This window comes from Cnephaeus nilssonii (assembly GCF_951640355.1).
Source record: "Cnephaeus nilssonii genome assembly, chromosome: 5".
Lineage (NCBI taxonomy): Eukaryota > Metazoa > Chordata > Mammalia > Chiroptera > Vespertilionidae > Cnephaeus > Cnephaeus nilssonii.
Genome location: NC_137076.1, coordinates 57,725,305 through 57,745,550, shown reverse-complemented (window position 1 = coordinate 57,745,550; position 20,246 = coordinate 57,725,305). Strand labels below are relative to the sequence as shown.

Sequence of the window (20,246 nt, the reverse complement as noted above, 5' to 3'; positions counted from 1 at the left end):
GATGTCAGCTCCCATTGGCTGCCTCAGCCAGGTGCCCTTGTTCACGGCACCACGTGCATATAGGTGGCAGGCAGTCCTGGATGGGGCTGCTCAGTGCTGGTGCGAGCAGAAGATGATGATCTGGCCATCCTCGTGCAGCTTGCTTTTAAAAAAGACCGATTTAATTTGTCTGGAGGAGTCTGGCCGGGTAGGGGTCCCTTCTTCTTCTCACCACTTCTGATGATTTAGCTGAAGGCCATTCTTCATGTTCAAGTGTGCAGAAGGCTGTGCAGCCTCCAAGTGGGCTTTCAAGGTTTAATCTTAGGAAATAATCAATGTTGATTCTTGATTCCTAGACAATTATGCTGTCAATCTGACTATAGGTGAACTTTGCAATTTCCCTCTGCAAAATCAAGAATTAGAAGTTAGTTCGTGTGTATACCGCTGCTGAGTGACTATATGGAAATTTTATCAAGTGGCGCTGAGAATAAGCTCCGCTACTCATCATTGGCCCGATGACTGTCGTGATGGTCCCATTTCTGTAATCCTTTCCAAACTCTCTCTTGAAACTTAGGGTCATGGGTTATAACAGCTTCATAATTTTTTTAAAGCCACAATTAATTTACCTTTAAGTGTCCTTAGTCTCTAAGTACAACCATAAGGAAGGCCTGTTTTGAAACTACTAAGATGGATTCATACCTTAGAGCAAGAGCTCAAACCACTGAAATATAATTTTAGAAAGATTTTATTTTGAAAAAAGAAAGAAAGAAAACCCACTAAGCTGATATTTGGGTATAGAGCCTTGGATAGTGGAATGCAGCCTAGATTAGGCCCCTGGGTTCTGGTTTTTAAACAACCTAACTAGATGAGATTGTGTGATTCAATCTTGATGGGATTCATCTCCAGATCTATTTGTTAAATAACAGTTTAAAGTCTTTATAACTTTATGCTTTATTTTATATTAGAAATCCCCAAAGCAGGAAAAATGTCAGATAAAGCATCTGTGGATCAGAAGACACATTTGGGATCACATGTATACTAGAGTCATGCTGTCCAACAGCCCCTGGGAGACAGGGTCAGTTTGTTTTGGGGACCCTACACTGAGCTCAGGACTGGACCAAATATTCCAACAGATTCTTTTCAGAGATTCCAATCGGTTGCTTCTTTTGTGTGTGTGGGGGGGGGGCGGGGGGGGGGGGGCGGCGGGGGGGACGACACAGCTCCACTCCTAAATCTGGACCCCGGAAGTGAAAGGGGCAGAGAAGCCTAATCTAGTCCCAGCACCCACTTTAACTAACAGTAATTAGTTCCATGGTTATCCATCTCCACCATCACCAACTTTCATGTTAGTTTGATGAAATCTAAGTCCCCGAAGTGAAGCAAATCCAAATATGGCGAACATTTCCTCCATTGCCAAAATGGGAAAACGGCTTTATCTCTCTTCAAGATCCATCTACCGGAAAATCGTCTCCCCTCTTAAACACTCTGGCGGCAGAAAGCACACTTTTGGTGTGCAATGCCTATAATGCCAATTTGCAGGGATCCTGAAAATGTCACCACTCTTGATAGCATACAGATCTTTTTAGAAACTCTTTCTTTAGGCAGACTCTTAACTGGGCAAAGTTTCATTTGTTTAGGTACACGGGACATATAGGGCGTCCCACTGCTGGACATCAGCGAACCTGCTAGGAATTCGTCCTTCAGAACTAATGCCTCGGTACTGACACCCCCGGGGAACTCTCCCCAGGAGTTTTATTTTATTATTGTTATATTATTTTATTATTATTATTATTTTTTTTTTCATTGAAAATGAAGCTGATTCGCGGCCAGTTTCTTCCGCCTCTCCTTCACGTGGGGCCGGGGAACCTGCGTGCCTGCCTGCGTTCCCGGGGATCGCCAGCGGGGCCTGGCAGAGTTCCAGGGCACAGGTGGGGCCCTCCCGGGGCCGTCCCGGGCCAGCCCGCCCAGGTGGGGCAACCCTCCCGCGGGCGGGCTCCGCCGCGCACCCCAGCCCACCCCGCCTCGCGCGCGCGCTCGTTCCCGGTCAGGAGCGCGCGGGACCTGAGCGAGGAGGACGGGCACCCTTCCCGGAACCGTCTTCAAACCCGTTCGGCCCGGCGGCTCGCAGCACCTGGGTGGCACCGCCTCTCATTCAGACCCCAAGGAAGACCTTTACCGACAGGAGCTTCACATTGAAAATGACCCGGGGACAGGGGTGTCCGTGCGAGCCAGGAGAGGAAAGGGGCCGGGAGCCTCCCTCCCACCACCTCCAGCTACTCAGCGCATCCTCCTCCCGGGGCGAGGGGCGGGCCGGGCCGGGGCCCGGGTGGGGAGGCTCCGAAAGGGGCCCTCCCTTCTCACCTCCCGCGGCCCACTCCTACTCACTTTCTCTCGGGGCCTCGGCTCGGCCGCCTTAGCCCGGGGTCGCGCCGTGGGGCCGCGGTCAGGAGAAAGGAGCCGGCGGGGACTCTCGGGGGCCGCGACCGGGCCCCAGACCGGAGGATCGGGCTGGGCCGGGGACGCCCCCACCTGGAGCTCCGGCGTAGGCGGGTGCGCTGGGTTCCGCGCCCTGGAGGCTGGCTCCCCGGAGCTCTGCCGGGCCCCCCACCTCCGCCCGCCGCCGCGGCCCGCAACCCCTCCCCGCGCATCCCGGAGGCCGCGGGGCCCGGGGGACGCGCTCGCGCCGGGGCCGCCCCCTCCCCTCCCCCAGCCCGGGCGGAGGCGCGCGAGGAGCGGTGACGTCAAGGGGCGCGCGGTGGCAGCACCTCCCCGCGCGCTAGTTAAAAAGAAGAAGAAAAGAGGGAACGAAACATGAGAGGCTGTGTGAGAAGCTGCAGCCGCCGGCAGAGGAGACCTCAGCATCATCTAGAGCCCAGCGCCGGCCCTGCGTTCGCCTGCCCCGCCGCCGCCGTTTCTGCTCCTGCTACTGTCTCACCTACACAACTCCCGTTACACGGACCAGTGAGCCTCTGTGGCCGGCTTCTCCTCCTCTTCTTCCAACTCCTTCTCCTCCTCCCGCTGCCCAGCCGCGGCAGAGAGCCCCTAACCCCACTGACACGGGCACAGCTGTACACGGTGTCATCCGCACAACTTTCGCTCGCTCCTCGGGCTCCCCCAACGCATTGGACCCATCGCCTCGCCTTTCGTTTTTTTGCAAAGTTGCATCGCCCCCCCGCCACCTCCCTCTGCCTCGAGAGTGTCCCGCCGCCCCGCAGCCTCCTCCCGGAGCTGCTGCGCCCGAGTGCCCCTGCTGGGCAGTTGCGTTCACCCCCCCACTCGCCCGCGCCCAGCCCCGGCCGCTCCGGGCAGACGATGCTGAAGATGCTCTCATTTAAGCTGCTGCTGCTGGCCGTGGCTCTGGGCTTCTTCGAAGGAGATGCTAAGTTTGGGGAAAGAAGCGAAGCGAGCGGAGTGAGGAGGAGACGGTGCCTGAACGGGAACCCCCCGAAACGCCTGAAAAGGAGAGACAGGCGGATGATGTCCCAGCAGGAGCTGCTGAGTGGGGGAGAGATGCCGTGCGGCGGCTTCTACCCTCGGCTCTCCTGCTGCCTGAGGAGTGACAGCCCGGGGCTGGGGCGCCTGGATCACAAGGTAGGCACGCACCCGCCTCGCCGCCGGGAGGTTGGCACCCTGGCCGGGTGGGCTTCCCTGCGGCTCCGGCAATGCTGGCGGCTGGAAGCAGGGCGACATTTGTTTGGGGGGGGGGGGGGAGGTTCTTTTGGGTAACTTTTCTAAAAGCGCTGGCGTGATTGCGTTGTGTGTTGCTCCGGGGTGCGCAGATCCCTCGCCCGCCCCCAGGAGTCCGCGGCCGGGATGCTGTGCAAAACTGCCCGCCTCAGAAGAGAAGAGCTTCTGTGGTACCCTCCTCCGGGGCTGGGTAAACATTCTAGAAAGAATCGCGATTAACAGTGTGTTTTGGATCGAATGGGCACTGGCTGCGGCGAAACTGTAAATGAAGGTGGCTGTGGTTTCCGGTTTATTTTTCTCGAGTGAAGAGATCTGTGCAGCTTTCTCCACGTGCTCGGTGAAGGGAGAGGGCTGAATCGTGAAGGATGTTGAAGCATGGTTGGTTTACGATCCCCAGCCCCGTCAGAGGGGGCTGTCTAACGTTACAGTCGTTAAATAGCGAAGAGGGAAGTCCTGGGTACTCCCGTGGAGAACCCCAAAAACTGGCGAGAGATTTTTGCTGGGTCGTAGTTGTCACATCAAACGGAGACAATTCTCCCTTCCTGTTGGTAACGCTTTGTAATGTTATCAGGTCAGGCTTTGCCCTGGTATTTAGCTGCCTGGGAAGATCTCCTCCAGAAACTTGTGTCAGGAGTAAGGGCATTTATATTTCCCTCGTGTTAATAAGTTTAAACAAATATGAGAAGGGTGCTGGTTGATTGGAAACACAGGCTTATTTTTTGAGTTTGCAACATCTCTCGTGCCAGGGGATGCAGTAATGTGTGCGGTCTACTGTCCTCCTCCGGAGAAAGCCTGGGGGACCACGTCTTTAACCATCACTGCGCGTGAAATAAACAATCAGGTGTCTCTGCCCACCCCCCCCCCTCCCTTTCCCCATTCGAGGTTTAATTAAGAATTCCTCTGTTACAACACTGCAGTTGTCAAGGTCTGAGAGACTCTTGGAAAACTTCTGCTCCAGTCTTGCTGGCCCAGGCATAATAATAATTAAAAAAAAAAATACCCAGGCTGAATCTAATTTTTATGCTCAGTTCACGGTAGATTTCACTCTATTCTCATGTAAACAGCTCCTACGAATCAACATATGTGTCTGGGTGGTATCTCTCACTTTGTTTTGTAACAAAAAGCCATATTGCATCATTTAATTTGCTCAAGTCATGCAAATAGGAAAAAATCAATAGGACAAAAAGGGGTCGACTTATCCTCCTCCCCACTAAACTGCTGCCCACACACAGAGCCCTGTTGCTTATGGCAAAAGAATAACAACAACACCATTGTGTTTGTTAGTTGGTTCACTAATGGGTGAAACTAGAGAACATCATTCTCTTTCAGTCCCCAGCTCTGTCCAAATGTTCATGCCTTTTGAGGGAGCATTTGTCCAACTCCCTCTATTCCCAGATGAGTGAGAACTGTCTTGCTGCAGGTTTTCAGCTGCATCTCGCTCTTTATTCTTACCATATGCAGCAGTGGTCTGAGATTCAGGGAACAGATATTCCAGCATTTTATTCAAAAACAATGTCATTAAGCTCCTGTGTTGTAATTGAATTAAATGACAGAAGAGCTACATTCACATCATCTGCAGGGTTTTACCAGGATCTCAAAAGAAGCAGGAAATTTAAAGGAGGGTTTAGAAATATTTGCCATTAAGTCTCCCTGTGTGCAGTGTATACTGTGAGTACCCCCATGATCTGCAGACCCCTGCCATACTAAACATGAACATGAAGAATGAAAACTTTGTTCTTAACTAAATGTAGTGGAGATTGGAGTTGGGGGGGAGGGGGGCTGATGGGAATTATAATCCTTAAGAGAAGTTATATAAAGCTTTTTTTTTTTTTTTTAAGAAATCATTCTTTAGGAAGCAATCTGCCACGTTAGCTATCCACATTCCTTTCCGTTTTACGTGCTCCCAATCTCCAAGAAACCCCTACTCATTTGGGAAATGTGTGTGAATTAAATTTGGTACACTAGACTTTGCTGGTTTCATTACAAATGGTTTATAAACCAACAATACTTAAGTGGTGCAAATCAGAGATTTGATATCGCTATGCCTATGCATTCTGGACCTATGTTAGCTCTCAAGTTTTAATAATTTTAAAAACATGTTATTTTATAATAAACATCACTGTTTCCCTTCTTTCCCTAAGCTTTCCTGGTTTATAATATATGTTATGGTCTTATTTCATAATATGTGGACAGGAGAGATGATGGCTTTTTGAAAGGACCCTTTTTTGTTTGTGGGAAAAAGAAAATGATTTCCCCCAGAAAGATTTCTGCAACTTTTCAAGAAACTATAGGAGTAGCTTTTTCCTATGGGAAGAAACTTCATAGACAGATAGTAGCAAACTATGGAGGAGTATTGAGCATGCTCAGCTGTGCCAGTAAGTCTAGTTTCCGGACTCACACATATTCTTTCATGTAATGAACTAGCATTGAGTTCAATTCTGTAGCCATGGTATTATGTTTTTTATTTAAATATACTTTAATGTTTTGTTCATTTTAATCATTTTGAGTATTGTAATGAGATGGCTAACTACTGTTATAAATAACTACTGCCAAAATTTAGGAAGTTATATTGTCTTAATATTTTTGCAGCTCCTAAATACAACCTGCTAAAAGGATCTAATTCCCATTAGCCAAATTGAAACCGCTACCAACTGAAACACCCCCATTTCTAAAACTTAACTGGTAGCCACAGAAGCATAGAAGATCTCCCTACCTTGGGTGGTTTCACAGCCAAAGCTGTCAAGGAATGGGTGAAAAGTAATTGTTTTCAAGTGTGCCCTTTTACAATCATTTGTTTGCTCTGGCTCTTTCAGGGACAAAGCCTATTGTTGAACACATCCAACTAAACAAATAACTCATCCTGGGATCCCTTTAACAGCTGCCTTAGTACAATGATCTATTTACATATTAGCCTAAAATTGAAACTGAACTCTTTAATGACATAATCCAGCACTATAGTCCAGAGACCCATGTGTTCTACCCAACAGCTGAAGAACATTGTAGGCATATGATTTTTAGAAATAACTTTTTAGGTACCAAGTGATCTTAAGGTGACATCTTAATATACTGTCATGTATTTTCTCCTTTTGTCTGCTCATCAAACCCATGTGGGGGCCTTTCTATCCTCATTGTTTAGTTACTTGATAAATAAAGAGAAATACAGAAGGTCTCTGTCACCCATTTTACTACTTGTTGATAAGCTATAGTTGTAGGCCACGCTTCACTGTGTATTCCAGGATTTATCTTACCTTTCTTCTATGGGTTTTACTTTCATGTGGCTCAGGATTAAAGGATGACCTGCCAGATGTTATAAATTAGTCAGCAACAGCCACAGTCATTACTAGGCATGCTGTAATAATGTTTCGAAGTTTTACATGATTTCCAAAGTATATTTAGTTTAAACCACTATAATTTGATGGTTTCGTATATGGCTTTTAAAAATCGAAACAGGAAATTAGCTTAAATTTCTTCTTAAGATTGATGACATTGTCAGATAGAAAGTTAAGGACCTGTATAGACACAGACACATAGGCTGACAAGAAAAAAAAAATTCCCTACACACATACACACAGCAGTACACATCTGTCTAAAACAGTGTTGCAGCTTGGGCTGAGTCAGTTTAATTGACTTCAGTAAGACTATTGGTTCATTGAAACCAAAGCCAGAATGATGGCTCTATCTATCTTCAAATGGGTATTTACACTGCAGACCTCACACAGAGCAAAATGTTACCATCCTGCTGGGCCGGAACAGCATGAAACTTTACAAAGAATAATATTATACTTGATTTCAGATAATTTATTGAATCCTATTTCTGAAACTTTTGATGAGAGATCTTGTGGCCAGGACACATTCCAAAAATTGTAAAAGAGAAAATTCTTTAGGCACTAACTTCAAGCTCTTCCTGGACAGCAGCTGGGAGAGTATATGGGGATCATTTTGTTTCAGCTATAAAAAAAAAAAAAAAAAAATGGAAGCGTGCATATTCTCCATAAAACCAAAGGTAATTACATTGCAGTTTTTCCGCCAGCAAAGGAGGTGGTTTCAGCATCCTGCAGTTGTTTTGTTCTTAGAGGACTGCTGTATGATAAACAAACAGAACCAAGTTGAACAGTATTAATATTGAAAGGATCTGGTGAGGTCTGCCAGAGTATGGACAATAAAAGACATTTAAAACATTCTTGGAATGCAAATTCTAAGTGTCTGGTGTATATTTCCTTTTAGAAAACTTTAACCATTTAAGCAATTGTCATTTAAATAAGTTGATAAAAATCAAAGTGTACATATAATTGTGATTAGAAGTGACTTCTGAATATTGTAGATAGTTACAACATATTGTAAATTTTTTTCTGAAACTGGGTAACTTCTATGGAATTTAAGTTGCTTTGCTCTTGAAGATCCAAATTTTGTGATCACCTAGAATATATTTATTCTAAAAAAAAAAATAGAAGCCATACTATGTACTCAAATTAGAACCTCAGTTTGTGAGTGAAATATTTGCTTTAAACAATGATCTATATATTAAAATATTAACTCCAGTTCATAGTTCTAAAGAAATGATTAGGTACAGATATAGTTACATAAATTGGGAAAAGGTTGAAAATTCAATCCCATTAGGGTTTTTTTCAATATGAAAAATCAGTTATTGGTTTAGACAGCACTACATTTCACATCTCGAATATTGTGCTGATACTGTTCCTCTATATTAATTAGAGGGACTCCTGAAATCAGTTTTTTAAAGTTAGTACTAAGGCACTGAGACCTAACCTCAGTGAATCAATGACACCCAAATTGGTCTTACTGAAATAAAAGACATACTACTGTATAAATAAAGATAAAAGCATGCCTTTTCCCATCAAGACTTACTAAATACTATACAAAAGCACTTTTATTAGACTCTTGAGTTTATTCATGCATATAACATACCTGAGGAGCTAGTTAGAAAGTTTTTCCTGGCTAAGATATAATGAAAAATAAAAATTGGTCTTAAACCAGTTTGATTCAGCTCCAGGTATTATTTTTATAGAACATGAAAGGGAGAAATTTCCCCCCACTTTAGAAAACTTTCCCTATGCAATTTTAGATTGAATATTAATTAAAATTAGAAAAATGTAATTCAAGTTAACATCTTTGAGAATATCAAATTAGGAATTTCAGGAGTGAAATAGATTTTTACCCAAGACACAAATAAACTATATATATTTTTTTAAATTCTGCTTTACATATACAGGGTGTCCCCCAAAAAGTGTATATATACTCATTTCTGTAGATTCTTTTAAATTTTGAAAATGAACTGTATGTTAATAAACACTGACTTTATAATCATTCAAGGTGTGTACATTTTTTGGGAGACACCCTGTTAGTGGATAAAGGTATTTGGAATTTTAAAGTTAAGTATCAGTCACTATACACTTTGAAGCAGAGTAAAGTGATAAAGAGATAAAGGGTCTCACTATGATTGTCATTTAAAATTTTTTACACCTGAAAGGCAGATAAACCACTTTGATTTGCAAGAGTAAGAAGACTTTTGTCCAACCCCTACCCTTGGCGCTCCCATCCCACACAAGAGAGGACTTGTATATCCTTATAAAAGCATTCTCTATGGTCACATGGCAATTCTTTTCAGACAACTGTATTGGCTAAATCATACTTTTCTAGTTACATGATTACAAAATAAAAAGCAACTAAACCTAACTTCGCATCACTAAAAAGGAGTTTATTTCTGATTTACGGCTTTCAGATATTTTCTGTGAACAACAACACCGAATGTGGGAAGTTACTGGAGGAAATCAGATGTGCGCTTTGCTCTCCATATTCTCAGAACCTGTTCCACTCACCTGAGAGGGAAGCCTTGGACAGAGACCTAGTCCTCCCCCTGCTCTGCAAAGACTATTGCAAAGAATTCTTTTATACTTGCCGAGGCCACATTCCAGGTAAAGATGCATACATTACATAAACTGCAGAATATCCTTCCAAGATACCTGTCCTTAAATGCTTGCATCCAGGAGTCTAAATTGTATCTCATCTTTCAACAAGCCTATTCTTTCCTCATAACTAACCTTTTCAAATTTGTAAACTTTTATTGCTGCTAAATGGGATTACTGTCATTTCGGTCCACCAGGAGTACGTTGGTTTTGTTGAAATGTTCTGCTTTTTGTTGTTGTTAAATCGGTAATACAGTCGGTGATTTTTACACATGTTAGATTATCAGTACAAATTTCTTACTGGTTTCTCCTTTACCCACCTACATCAGTATATCAAGACAGCCTCCTCCTCTACACAGTTGACACATAAATGCAGATTGTCCACTGACTTTTAAGGTATTCCCTTAAATAAGATACAATTCAAAAAAAAAAAAAAAGTAAAGCCGTACAAAGCACTTTGACATATAATGACTAATTTGCACTTCAAAAACCCTGGGAGATAGGTAGGAATTGTCCACTTGATTGATAGGACACCTGAGGCTCCGGAGGCATGAAATGCCTCGCCCTAAGTTGTGCAGTGAGAAAGTGATAGGGTGCACAGAGAAGTTCTCATGCTGACAGTCATCCAAGTCTACCTGGTCACTATCATGTTTTGAACCCTAATAAACATATACATTCTTGGGCATTGATTAATTTTACCATCAACTGTTTGTAAACTTTGGTTGTTGGTTTAGTTGGAAGAATCAACATAGAGGTAGAAAAGAATTTAAGGAGACAGCTTTTGTTTAGTTAGGCAAAGTCACACACAAACAAATCTGGAGCTAACAGTGTAGAAAACTCCATGGCACTGGAGGAAAAGGCAAGCTTTAAGAACTCTGGGATGCACTTAGATAATTTTTTTTTCATTGCTATGCACATTTCACTTTTTACTCTGACCCACAAAAAGTATAGATTTCCTTTTTTTTTTGCATTTTTTTTATAGAGCTCTCTTAATAACCTAAGAAAACATTTTGACTAGGGTTACTTGCTTCCTTTGGTATAGCGTAACATGGATCTAAACCCATTCAATGTGAAAATATTATTATTGTCTTTATAAACTACAGTCATGTTTCGAAGGCTTTTTTTAAGCCAGCTGTTTCTCCCTCTTTATCACATTCCCCAAAGCAAAGTAGAATGGGTCACGGTTGCCTAGATGGCCTGTCGAGAAGCGATAACAGATTAGGTCCCATAAAGGCCTGCTGCAAATTTCAAGTCTTAAAGGTTCGCCTTGACCACCGTAAGCTGAAAGTGATATGAACACTTAGCATTTTCATCTGCCTCTATCTACTTGAGTTCAAGACAACCAGGCTGGATTTGGGAACTCATCTGTGGGGGTCTTCCTGTATCTGAAGTTATTTTAGCTTCCAAAACAAACAACAGAAAGCGATACCCACTGTAATAGGGAGCACAGCAAACAGCTCAGGAGCCAGAGCGGCAAGCACCTCACTCCCCAGATCAACATATGTGGTGACGAATGACAAATTTATTTTTCTACAGAGTTTGTATATATGTAAAACTGCTGAAGTGCATCAAGATGTCAAGTGCTTTTGGTGGCCACCCAGGCTGCCTTGAAAGATAACCAGATGAAAGCTCCACTCCAGGGGTGGACGGAGCAGCCAGGGCGCTTCCCAGGGACAGGCTAGCAGGCTGCAGGCGCTCGCAGAGGGGGCCTTCCTCTGGACCCATCAAATGCAAATAATCGCTCTGAATACAGGTCCCCAGAGTAAGCTGCAATAACACTATTTGTGTTCCTTATGTTGATCAGTTTGTTAGCCAGACTGATCCTTGGCACGTAGGTTATCATTTCCTAAAGTATGATGAATAGGATGGTAATCTGCCCTCTGCCCTTCCCCCAAACCCAGAAGACTCTAGAATTCTAGAACACTGATTTTTCAGAAATTGCTCAAAAAGCAAGTTTGCAATATTTTCACCGTAAGTCTATTTAGTGACATGGTTTACTTTTAACTGAAGTTCAAAATGGTAAAAACAGAAAAACAAACCAGCTACTTTGTGATTTTTTTTTATAAGAAACTAGTTAACATATTTTGACTATGCTTATTAATACCTCATCTTTCTGTAAATCAAAAACATGAAGAGGAAGGTATCCAAAGGTATGTATTTTGCTAAAGCAAATGCTGAAAGTGGTTGAAAATAATTCCAGAGACATCTTCATGTCTTCCTCCCTCCCTTGCTCAATATCTACACTAATAAAAGAGAAAGATGCAAATTGACCGTACCTCTGCGCCGCCCACCAGCCAATCAGGAGTGAGTATGCAAATTAACCCAACAAAGATTGTGGGTTAATTTGCTTACGCAGGTGCTGAGTGGCCAGAGGCAGGGCGTTCCGCACCACCCCAGCTGCTCCACACCTCTGGGCAGGGTGGGAAGGCAGAAAGGCAGCTCTGGGCCAGAGCGAAGGCGGTGCGGCAGCCAGGGGAAGGAAGGCCCATTCTTGCACGAATCTTCGTGCATCGGGCCTCTAGTTTCCTATATAATAAAGAGGTAATATGCAAATTAACTGTTACACCCTCACAAGATGGCTGCCTATGACCAGGATGGCTGCCTATGACCAGGCCGGCAGGGGGGTTAGTGAGGGACGACCAAACGACTGAACAAACAGGCTGCGTGGGGCGACCAGGCCAGCAGGGGGTTAGTGAGAGACGACCAAACGACTGAACAAGCAGGCTGCATGGGGTGACCAGGCCAGCTGGGGGGTTAGTGAGGGATGACCAAATGACTGAACAGCAGGCTGTGTAGGGCGACCAGGCCAGTGGGGGGGCTGTGAGGGGAAACCAGGCCAGCGGGGGGAGGGGGGGCAGTTGGGGATGACCAGGCCGGCAGATGGGGGCAGTTGGGGGCAACCAGGCCAGCATGGCGGGGAGCAGTTAGGGGTGACCAGGCAGGCAGGTAGGTGAGCGATTAAGAGCCAGAGGTCCCGGATTATGAGAGGGATGTCCCGGATTGGAGAGGGTACAGGCTGGGCTGAGGGGACTCCCACCCCTGCCCCGTGCACAAATTTCATGTACCATGCCTCTAGTAAAAGAATAAATATGTAAATGACCTGTCCCTTTGCTTCACCTTCATGGTTTTAATAACACACCAGTCACTTTGGAATACTCTGACACCTGGAAGATAGCTACTTTCTAGAAACTTTAATGTAGAAATATTCATGACCTGCTTATCTTCCCTGCCCCCCTCAAAGTGAGAAAAGAATTTAAGTTAAAAATCACAAAAGTGAGGATACACCAGAGTTTTCTTAATCATAGTTGTGAATTTACTTTGGGAGGTAAATTCTTAAAACTTCTAAAAAGTACCAAAATTACAAAACAAAACACCACAGGAGCTCCTTTCTGAACACCACAGGTCTTCTCTTCTGCCTGAATCATGACGAACAGAGTGAGTGCTTTGCTGTTCACTAAGTGATGGCACACCACACTCGACAGCCTTGTTTCTTCCATTCATCACTATCAAAATGATTTTTATCACTCTAAGGCATCATCTGTAGGTTACTGCAGTGTGAAATGTCTGTACACAATTAGTTCAATTGGTTTAATCCCGTTGCTAATGAGGCCAAGGTCATTTTTTCCTTATCATGGTGAACACCACGTGCAATGAGGAAAAATAACTTTTCTCCAGCATACATGCTGAGAGAAAAGCTAGAGCTGGGACTTCTCCACTGAGAATATTTATTCACATGTTAGTGTTTTATGGGGTGCTTCATGGTGTAGTAGGACTGGGTTCATGATCCAGGAGAGAAAAGTTCCAGGTCCAAGAGAGTTGATAAGTTATCAGGAGTTTAAACAAAAAATATGGCTGCTGGAATAATCAGTGGACATCCATTATGAGTGGACTTGATGATAATATGATGATCCAAGGTGAGCTAAACACTCACTTTGAATAGGATGTGCTTCAGTTTTCCAAAGAAGGGTACCATTTGGTGAATTAATCTTCCCTGGCAATAAATGGTAGCCCAATGTCCTGAACATCTCAAACATGCCCTTTTTTATGTAAAAGTCTTCTGAGTCGGCTTCCTCCTTCACACTTAGATGACTCAGTGAGTCTAGAATTTGTAAAAAGCTCAGAGTAATTAATTGTGAACCTTCTGTTTCTGCTTTGTTTTTAATTTGCTAAAAGAGTGTGGTACCCCCAGGAACCACGGAGTTTATGAATCGGCACCATTAATCTTCTGATGTCCCATTTGAAAATGATTTTTCATTTCCTCGTTTGTCCCCAGCTAATAATTCCTTATAAAATGGAATCAGCCACCAGCATTGTTCCTTCATTTCCCCTTAAGATGTTGTTGGTTTGCAGACTGTAAGGCTGGAATGCAGACTTAAAAAAAACAGCAACAGCAAACAACCAAAATCGAAATTTCTTCTGAATTGTGCTTTGAAATTTTTCTATGACCCTGGAGGCAAACATCACATTAACACCAAATTTCTCCTTCATACATTCAGTTGTAAATATATCCATAGTCTGACAGTCTTCCTGAGTGCATGGAGTTCTTCCTGCTTGATGGTCAATTTATATATAATAAACATATACTGTATATCTTATATGTAATGTAAATATATAGTAACATAATATATATGGTATAAACATATGTAGTATATGTAATATAAATATATAGATATATTAGATAATATATATATATATATATATATATATATATATATATATATACACACACACATATATACATAGCGACCGAACGACCGGTTGACCAGTCACTATGATGCGCACTGACCACCAGGGGGCAGACGCTCAATGTAGAAGCTGCCCCCTGGTGATCAGTGTGCTCCCACAGGCAACCATTGCGCCCCCCTTACCCCCATCTGTCTGACCCCGATCAGTCCCTATTGGGGTGGGCTGGCCTACCAACCTCCCGCAGTCCCTCCTGTGGTCCCACCTGCTGCCCAGCCTGCCCTGATCAGCCCCGGGCCCTGATCAGGGTGGGAGATAGCCCTGATCGCCCCAATTACTGGCCAGGCCGAGGGACCTCACCCGTGCATGAGTTCGTGCACCGGGCCTCTAGTATATGTATATATTTTTGGAGATATATATATCTCTGAAAAAAAAAAAAGATCTAGCCCAAAACTGTTCAAAAAGTTTGATTTAGCAGCTCAGTGCGCCTTCTTTTTCCTCTGGCAAATTTGTTGGACACCCCTAGGCAGCTTTCCTCTGTCTTCTTAGCCATTAAAGACTGGAGGAGAAAAGTGACATTTTGCAAACAGTGAATTGCTGCAGATGAGTAAATGTTGCTGCAGCGTTCACCTCTCTCTTCAATGTCTAATCCCTGATTTTTTATTAAACAAAGATAACTTCTTCCAGCTGCCTTGCTCTCCCCTGCAAGGAGCACCTTTCCCAGCTGCCCTGCCTCCTTTTTCTGTCCACACCTCCCACCCAAACCCCACCCCCACACACATACACACATACACACATACACACATACACTCTCAAGGACATCTGCTCTTTCTTGCCTGGTTCCCAAAGATAAGATGTTTCTCAATAGCCTAATCAGATACTGGCCTTGAAGAATCTGCCTCAGAAATTTAGGGGTGATACATTTTACCCAAAAGTTAGGTCAAAAATCTGTATCAAGTTTTAACCATTTGGGACCCTCAGTTCCCAAGAATAGTTTTAGGTTTGAAGGGACTTTGGTCAAGCTCACAGGAAAGAAATATGTCTTACATAATCCATTCATAAACCTCACTTGGTTGTCCCCAAATTCTTGTTCTTAGAAATCCATGCAAACTAGAATGTATTATACAACTTCTGAATGTCAACTAAGTTACCACATGCCTTTATCACAACATTGATGGGGCATGATAATCTGATTTGTTAGGTAAAAATCAAAACATTAAACATAATGAAAGATATGAGACCAAAAGCAGGAATTTAGAACTTCATAAATTTCATATAAAGTCAACTCTAGTAGCAACAAACTATTTTGATAGCAGAAATCATCAGAATATGGAAGTGAATCATTAATTAATATGCCCTCCTCCCAAAAAACCAACACCATATTAACTCAAATGTTAAAAATAATGTCAAAATTATATTTGATCATAAAGTCCTCATCTTATTCAAATATAGCTCTTTTTATTTCATAAAAATTGTTACTATGTAAGCAAAATTATTTGTCTTTCAGATGCCTATATTGCATTTTTTGTTTTGGCTTGTTATAATTATTTTTCAGTGAAGGGTGGTATGTCAGCTATTGTGCTTGAGAAAATGGAAAGGATATTTTAAATATAATTTTTGTCTTGCAAAATAATCATTTTCTCCTATGAGTGAAGTGTAGGAAACAGCACCTACATATTTGAAAATGGTGGCTCTGTTATCAACATCAATTCGTTGCTCAATCATTCATTATAGTGTATAATGACCTTGTGATAGTTATTAGATTTATTTTTTAATCATATGTAAGTGAAAATATAGTAAGAATTATAAAATGGCCCAAACTAGCACCTGATGGTCTATTTCTTTCTTGATTCTAATTTGCTCTTCTTAGGAAATTATTAGTACTCCAGGGCAAAAAATGCTGAATAGTGATTGGATCAGCTCACCAGTGTAACATGTGATCACTGGGGAAGCTTGAAAACAAATCAATGCAATAACAAGAAATGCTCGGTTTCATATAATGTGTATTTCATATGAGCCTTTTAAAATATCCAATATGACATAATTTCACTTTTACTGAACATCTCAAGTTTTGATTAAAAAATGAAAATCCCAAACAATACAAAGTTTTTCTTTCTTTTTTGTCTATATACTTTCCTAGATTATTCGTATAGTTCCTAAAAAATTCTTCCCTTGTGTTTTTATCTTTCCAATAGGATGTTTTTACATGCCACTATTTCTAATGAGCCTTTTTACATTTTTTAAAGGTTTCCTTCAAACTACTGCTGAGGAGTTTTGCTTTTACTATGCAAAAAAAGATGGTGGGTTGTGCTTTCCAGATTTTCCAAGAAAACAAATCAGAGGACCAGCGTCTAACTACTTGGACCAGATGGAAGAATATGACAAAGTGGAGGAGATCAGCAGGTTCATAAAGATAATGCTCTTTAACCTTTTTTTAAAAAAAAAACTAACAAATCTTGTGGTTTTGAAAGTGACTCATCTTTCTTTGCTTATGTCCAGCAGCTATACCCTCCACATGCTTTTTTTTTTTCTTTTTAGTAGTTTGCTTCTCTAACGTCATATTAGCGTAAATGCTTTTAATGCTTAGATTACTAATCTTGTTATGAGCTTGGCTTCTCTATGATTCATGTGAATTTTATGAGTATAGTTTTAACTTGAAATGTATGCTTTGCTGTTAGGTTATGATGCACATTATTATTAGCCAATCAGAGTTTTATAAATAGGTCTTAGAACTTTCTCTCGAGCGCCCTTCTATAAGGTTTAATTATTGTGAGTAAAGCTCATTTTAATTATAGTCACTGAAAGATGAGATAATGAGCTTATGAAGTTTTAAAATATATGTATTTTTTGAAGCTGGGTGGTGTGTGAATGGTAGTTCTTTAAAAAACTTTTTTTAAAATTTGTTCAATTACAGTTTACACTCAATATTATGTTGTACTAGTTTCAGGTATACAGCATAGTGGTTAGACAACCATATACTTGACAAAGTGTTCCCCTCAATATTTCCAATACATGTTTTGAAATTCTCTTTTACTTTCTGATAGGGGGCTGTTTGGTTTTATTTCTCCCCAACTGAGAAGAATTTCAGAGAATCCTATTGTGCCCTTGGGTTAGCAGCCAGCCCTTCAGGACCATCCAAACCATTGCTCCCTAGAGGAAATGTATTTTGAAAGGATGCTAAGTGCATCCCTGCCATCCTTCACCTTAAGCACCGCTTACCGGTTTCTTTCCTTTGTCTAGAAAGCACAAGCACAACTGCTTCTGCATTCAGGAGGTTGTGAGTGGGCTGCGCCAGCCCGTCAGCGCCCTCCACAGCGGGGACGGCTCACACCGGCTCTTCATCCTGGAAAAGGAAGGTTACGTGAAGATACTCACCCCCGAAGGAGACATTTTCAAGGAGCCTTATTTGGACATTCACAAACTTGTGCAAAGTGGAATAAAGGTTGGCTTTTTAAATTTTATTTATCTTTGCTCTGGCTATGTTAATTTTATTTTAGTGGTATCCTCACTAAAGGTATTTCTCTATAATAAAAGAATGTTTAAGGAGACAATAAGGAAACACCATAAGGGAACAATAACTATGGCAACTGAATCGGCACAATGACAATTTTTCTAACTTTATTTTTATTGTTGACACTAATACAGTTGTCGTCTCCCCCCGCGTCCCTCCCCTTTAATGATGTTTGGTGACTATTAAGCGGTGCAAGCAGATTGGTACTTGGACATGCTTTCCCTATGTAATTTACACATTTAAAATCATTCTTGGTTTTATAAAGTATTTGTTGAAATGTTATTTAATAGGCATAATACTTGCAATTGTAGATTTGTATATCAGCATTTGCTAGTACAAACTAAGAGGTCTTTGGTTATTTTGGCAACTGCAAATCATTCTTTACCACATCTGTGTTTGAGCCTGTGTCATAAAAGATGCTACTTATACTGTGACTTCCCTGAATAATGTTTTTACAGGTAAGTTAAATATTTTTATCTATGGTATAACAAGCCATCTTGTAATATATTAGCACATCTTTTGCCTTCTTTCCCACTTCTCCAATTTGAGTTAAGTAATCTAGTAGGTATGTAAATAAAATTACCAAATTTGTTTCAAAAGAGAGTAATGCAGTATAATATTAGCAGTACTAAGCTGTAAAGCAAATTGTGGCATTCTAAAATTGAGGCAGTGGAACAACTCATGACTATTTTAGAATGAAACAATTAACTGTATGCAATTGGGGAAGAGCTGTATATGATTTGAGAAGAACTAGTTATCTTTTTCAATTTTTAACTGGCAAAAACATTAAAGGAGGATTTATACTCTTCTACTCCTATAGGAATAAACTCCTCCTTGCTTTGTTGAGCTCTACTCATAGGTAAGAACATCAAAACAAGAACAAACAAGTTGGAAAAATATATTCCTCAGATCTATATATTTGGTACCTACCATGTAAAACAATTAGAATGACTTAATTAGAATATAGGAAATGCCATATTGTTGGGACCACCCACCTCAACCTCATGTGTGACAGCATCACTGAGGCATACTGCCTAAGAGAGGTGCCTCATGGTACTTCCAGTCCCTTACGGAAAAGGACTTTGGCACCAAGACACAGATCATTTGGACAATCTGTTTAGCCCAGTAGTTTCATTTGTCTCCCAATAATTTTTTTCTTTAAAATTCACTGCCAATAATCAAAAGTCTCTTACAATGATGCATTAGCACTTTGCACATCAGAGTTCAATCAATACATTCTGAAATGTGTTCTGATCAGTCACTGCCAGTGTCCCTAGTGAGGGTAGAATGAAGATGCAGCCACAAGTGCATCACTCAACAGCACGGTATTTTTCCTACTGTGCAAGCTGAGCAGGCTCTCCAGAAAAGAGAAATTGTCATCCCATCAATTAAAGAATATCACTAGTAACATCTTGACATACTTCCTTCCAGTTTTTATATTAACATTGAATGAATTTTTCCTGAGTACAAAGCTAATACAGGTCCATATTAATAAATGCAGAAACATTCAAAAGAAGATGCTTTCTTATAGTTTTTATGCTAAAAAGCTTTAAAATAAAATTGAAATCAAACCATATAAACATCTTTTTAGCCTTCTTTCTTCACCTAATAATATGTCATGAGTATGTTACCAGATTTGGAAATTTTTCTCAATAAGTCCATTTCCTTTTTATGAGACATTTGGGATGACTCTAGTCTTTTCTTTTTTATCATTGTTATTTATCATTCTTATGGATGACTTTCTTAGAATTCATAAAAAGGGCATTACTGAGTCGAAGGGCATCCACCATATACATGCACATTAACAATTTGCTCTAAAATATAACGTTTTCAAGTATTTGAAAGGTTAATATATAGTTTTCTAGTATTATTTTAGTAAAAATGTTGGTGTTGAAAGGATACGTATGAGCCCTAGCTGGTTTGGCTCAGTGGACAGAGCGTCAGCCTGTGGACCGAAGGGTCTCGGGTTCAATTCCAGTCAAGGTTATATGCCCGGGTTGTGGGCTCAATCCCCAGTAGGGGGCATGCAGGAGGCAGCCAATCAGTGATTCTCTCTCATCATTGATGTTTCTATTTCTCTCTCTCCCTTCCTCTATGAAGTCAATAAAAATATTTTAAAAAAAGAAAGAAAAGATACATATGATAAAATGTAAATGAAAGAAATGAGCTAAGAATACTTGAAATTTTTGTTGTAAGAAACAACAACAAAAAACTGGTGTTCTTATTTCTACTTTAACTGTCTTCCTTTTATAGAGTTTCTTCAGAGTCTCTCTTTTTAAATGTATGCCCATTCACTGGGATATTCCATGAAAGTTTATCTTCTCTGCTATTGAGACATTGCATCGTGCCATACAACTGCACAAGCCAGGCTGCAGCAGTGCGATGGTTCTGCCCTAGGCATGATTTGCAGGCCTCAGGAGAGCTCCAGGGCTTGAAATAAACTTCAAAATCCATTATCCTAT

At 41.7% G+C, this 20,246-nt stretch overlaps 1 protein-coding gene across 3 annotated transcripts in view; it reads left to right on the top strand.

Annotated features, from left to right (window-relative positions):
* The first annotated feature begins 2,667 nt into the window (after nucleotides 1-2,667).
* The window catches only part of HHIP (hedgehog interacting protein), an 89,661-nt gene continuing 72,082 nt past the window's right edge, over nucleotides 2,668-20,246 (top strand). For all 3 annotated transcript variants that reach the window (XM_079770731.1, XM_079770730.1, XM_079770729.1), the window contains exons 1-4: nucleotides 2,668-3,570; nucleotides 9,407-9,599; nucleotides 16,520-16,676; nucleotides 17,514-17,715. In XM_079770731.1, the coding sequence (XP_079626857.1) occupies nucleotides 2,791-3,570; nucleotides 9,407-9,599; nucleotides 16,520-16,676; nucleotides 17,514-17,715 (1,332 nt within the window). In that variant the 5' untranslated portion in view covers nucleotides 2,668-2,790. The remainder of the gene's footprint in view (nucleotides 3,571-9,406; nucleotides 9,600-16,519; nucleotides 16,677-17,513; nucleotides 17,716-20,246) is intronic.